A 4,643-nucleotide genomic window follows, 5' to 3' on the forward strand; every position below is an offset into this window, starting at 1 on the left:
ATTTTCAAATGAAACCATGTTCCTCTACGATGTTTACAAATTAGCTTCAATAAGTCCTTCAAAAAAAAAATTCACATTTTTTGCATAAACATATCATGCATCATCTTTGCATTCATAGTTTCTAGTCCGTGTCTCATACTTTGTTTCTGCCTACAAAAGGTCAATCTATCAGTCTACTCGCACCTACAACACTCGAGCAAATCAGAATGGATCATCTTGAACAAGAGAACCACAAGCTTTGTGAAGAGATGACAACCCTTCGGACCGAAAATGAGATTTTGAGGAACTTGGTATCTTTGATGACGGTTGCACAGAGTCAGCCATTATCTCTTCCAGTTGGCAGCACTCAAGCTCAGACGTTTGCTTCCACTACCCCGATTTCAACAGTGTTTGCTAGTACTCCTCAACATGCTATGCTGGAAGGTTATCTCTGGAGTACACCTTTAAGTTCTGATGAAGTATTCCGTCCTGGTGTCTCTAAGGTTCAAACTCCTTTTGTGCAACAGACAATGTCTATACCTCAATCGGGCCCTTTGATCCCTCAAGCTGCTATGACTCACTCAGCTCCTCTGATTCATGCCACTCAGCAGGGCCCTGGGCCAATCTATCACTCAGAAAATGTGGTTGCATACGACCGGATAGCTGAATTGGAAGAAAAGTTTGACAGAATACAGTTGGAATTGAAAGCTCTTCGTGGGAAAGAACTGTTTGGGAAAAATGCTTATGATCTTTGCTTGGTTCCCAATGTCGTGATACCACCCAAATTTAAGGTCCCCAATTTTGAGAAGTACAAAGGGAACACTTGCCCTGAGCTTCATTTGGTAATGTATGTGAGAAAGATGTCTGCTCAAGTAGGCAATGATGAGCTCCTTATCCACTGTTTCCAAGATAGTTTGACTGATGCTGCACTGATATGGTACATGGGTCTGAGCAAGGATGATATCAAGATTTTCAGTGATTTGTGTGATGCTTTCGTTCAGCGGTATAACTACAACTTGCACTTGGCCCCAAACAGAAAGGAACTACAGGCCATGACCCAAAATGATAATGAATCCTTCAAAGCTTATGCCCAACGTTGGAGAGATTTCGCTGAACAAGTCCGTCCACGTCTAGAAGAGAAAGAGTTGACTGAGATTTTTCTGGAAACTGTGGATCCGTTTTATTTTGAGCATATGCTTGCAAGTGCATCTGGCAATTTCACGGATATGATGACCGCGGGCATGCGTATTGAAGATTGGGTTCGAAAAGGACATTTGATCAAAGAAGTTGTTCCCACTAATGGTTCAGAAGAGGAAGACCAGGAAATGAGTGTGGTAGAAAGTCAGCCTCAACAACAGTATCTGGCTTATCACCCTGTTGCCGCTGTTATGCCTGTCACAAATGCTCTGCAAAGTTCGGGTTATCAACCCCAGTTTCAGCAATATCAACAACAGCCTCGACAACGGATTTCAAGGAAACAGATTGACCCTATTCCCATGACGTATGCAGAGTTGTTTCCAAAGTTGCTTGAAAGGAATTTGGTCTATCCCAAGGCACCTCTGCCAATGCCAGCAAAATTGTCAGCCCGGCATAGGCCCGACCTCTTTTGTGCTTTCCATCAAGGGGCATCAGGTCATGATATTGAGCACTGTTGTGCATTGCAGAAGATAGTTCAGAAGTTGATCCAGAAAAATCTCATACCTTTTGAAGAGTTTTGAATTCGAATATGCAAGTTAATCCGCTATCGGATCTTGGTATCTAAGGTTGATACGTGAAATGTTTAGCTGCAATTGGGTCTTTGCTGATGTTTATTTCTACTACTCATCTGTTTAATTAATATGTTTGTTTGTTGCTTTATGTTTTTCAAAATAAAAAATCATTTCGTCCCACCCGAGACGGAAGTGAACTTGTTTAGGGCTTTTGCTTTATGTATTTTCATCATTAATTAAAGGGTCGCTTTGATCCCGACTTTGCTTTTATTTTGTGCTTTTTCTGGAAAAATGGTAATACAAAAAAACCAAAAAAAAAATTTTTAAATCATTTCCACATGTATGCATAATCAAAATGTTTATCTCAATAATCAAATCATGCATTAATAAACCTGTTGAACACTTGAACCATGTGCTCTCTCTCGACTTTGAGTTCCTAGTATCTGAGGTTGAAGAGGAGGATGATGAAGAAGTTTTCAATGAGATTTCTCGCCTACTGGGGCATCTTGGCCATCGAAACTGCAAATATCGAGAAAGATCGTCCTGAAGAGGACTTTCATACACAAAGACTGACACGAGATGCTTCCATCTGCCTTGCAGGGATATTGTACTTCAAGTGCACACTTTAACAGGGGCAACCCCCCCACCATCCCTCAGTATATAAAGGCAGTACTCTACAGGGAGGTCAAAGTCCTGTCGACAGAGGTTCCAATGAAAGCTAAGCTTGGTTGAATTCAAAAGTGTTATTGTCGTGTGCCACCGACAGTTATATCAAGTATTTGACAAAGAAGGCTCGTCCCCGTGAAAGTCAAGAAAGTGGCTTTGTGCTAAAAAATGTGTTACCTGATTCCAGGGGCAATGTATGCCTAATTACCAAGGATAGTGATGAACTTGTGTGTCCTATGAATGCCAGTGCAGTCAAGAAATACTTTGTTAAAATGAAAAGCTCGATAAGTCGCAAACTGGAAAAAGCGGCTTAGGCAAAAAAGAGCGTCTCGATGGACTGAAAACCCGAAAGGGCGGTCCAGGCAAAAATTAGAGACATGAAAAAAAAAGAAATCAAAAATCAGCTCGATAAGTCGCAAACATTAAAAAAGCGGCTTAGGCAAAAAAGAGCGTCTCGATAGACTGAAAACCCGAAAGGGCGGTCCAGGCAAAAGTTAGAGACATGCAAAAAAAAAAAAGGTGAAAAGCTCGATAAGTCGCAAACCAGAAAAGGCGGCTTAGGCAAAAAAGAGCGTCTCGATGGATTGAAAACCCGAAAGGGCGGTCCATGCAAAAGTTAGAGACAAAAAAAGAAAAATGTGTTTATCCTGATAGGTTGAAACCCGCAAGGGCGACCTATGCAAAAGTTAAGGATTATGACAAAGTAACTGCATCTGGTCGGACATGACTCACTTGGGGCATTCCAGTCGTCAAAAGACTTCCAACTTATGGCAAGGCATCTTCATCAAATCAAGTATGATTCATCTGGGGCATTTTCAACTGCCAAAATACCTCCGATATGAAGCACCTGCAAATCAAAGACTCGGAACAGTGGAATTCAAAGTTGTTAGAGAGTATAGCAGTTAATGTGTTCAATGTACCTTTCCCATATAATTACCATTTTCCAAACTTTTTTTAAATCCGTGGAACCACGCCTTTGGCAGGTCACCACTCTATTTACATTAATTTGAGCCTGTGCCCATTTATTTGGAACTCTTATTTATTCTGTTTGCATAATTTTCTATTTTTGATGTGAATACTTAAAGCAAAAAAAAAAAAATTTTAAACTTTTTTTTAATATCTTTTGAAAAGCATAAACAACAGGTACATCTTCTTTGAACTTATGAGTAGTAGAAACATACATCAACATTCGTCTCAAGGACAGTTAAACTCTGCAGGGTAAGCATGACCAAAAGCTGTGAGATGACCTCTGTCAAAAAAAAATAAAAAGAAAAAAAAATACAAAAAAAAGAAGAAGAGCTCGCTAAGTCGAAAACCCGAAAGGGCGGCTTAAGCCAAAAATGAGAGTCCCGGTGGACTGAAAACCCGAAAAGGGCGGTCCAGGCAAAAATTAGGGGCATAAAAAAATTATATATACTCCCGGTGGATTGAAAACCCGAAAGGGCGGTCCAGGGAAAAGTTAGGGATTTTTCAAAAAAAAGAAGGAGAGAGAAAAAACAATACAAAAAAAAATGATGAAAATAAAGACAGAGGCATCACAGTTCAAGTGGGCCAAATGGAAAGAATGCACTTTGTGCTCGCTTACAAGTGGCGACTTCTGCCATACTTTGATTGATGGGTTGTATCCCCAAGAAATGGCGACTTCTGTCAGTGGTTTGATTAAATGGCGACTTCTGCCAGAATGATTGATTGATGGGTTTTATCCCTTAGAGATGGCGACTTCTGCCAAATTGTTGACTGATGAGTTGTTCCCCTCAAGTGGTTTGATTATGGGGCATTCTGTCTCCAAGCGGTTTGATCATGGGGCATTCTCACTTCAGTGGTGCGGTTATGGGTTGTTCCCCCACCAGTGGTCTGAGTATGAGCTTTTCCCTGACAGTGTTTAACTCATCTCCAGTAATGTTATCCCCAATGAAGATTGCCGAGTGTTTGTACTGCGGTGTCAATCTATCTCTCATCTTACGTATCCTCTTTTGTTTCATCAAAGTTCACCTGTCATATACAGTCATACATTCATACATTCATGTACTCATACACTCATTCATACATATAAACATTCATGCACATATTGCATGCATACAAATATCATTTATACATGATTGCATTTGCCACCTCGTGTCTTATTTCAACTGTATCTCATAAAAGCATCTACCCCAGTGTGTCTGGTCCAGAAATGTCATTCACTGTAAGCCCGGTGGATTCCGACGAACTCTTACCAAGCCCGATGGATTCCGGCAAACTCATCAAAAGCCGAGTGGATTCTCGCAAACCTCTTATCAAAAGCCCAGT

General features: G+C 40.7%; 1 protein-coding gene across 1 annotated transcript; it reads left to right on the top strand.

The window, feature by feature from the left end:
• The first annotated feature begins 206 nt into the window (after window positions 1–206).
• On the top strand, window positions 207–4,240 carry LOC146908012 (uncharacterized). The gene is made up of 2 exons (XM_085729211.1): window positions 207–1,611; window positions 4,065–4,240. The coding sequence occupies exons 1-2, from the start codon at window positions 207–209 to the stop codon at window positions 4,238–4,240; spliced, it is 1,581 nt and encodes a 526-aa protein (XP_085585337.1).
• The last annotated feature ends 403 nt before the right edge of the window (window positions 4,241–4,643 follow it).

This window comes from Medicago sativa, chromosome 7, assembly GCF_051527215.1.
Source record: "Medicago sativa cultivar Bolivia chromosome 7, Bolivia_mono, whole genome shotgun sequence".
Taxonomy (NCBI): Eukaryota; Viridiplantae; Streptophyta; class Magnoliopsida; order Fabales; family Fabaceae; genus Medicago; species Medicago sativa.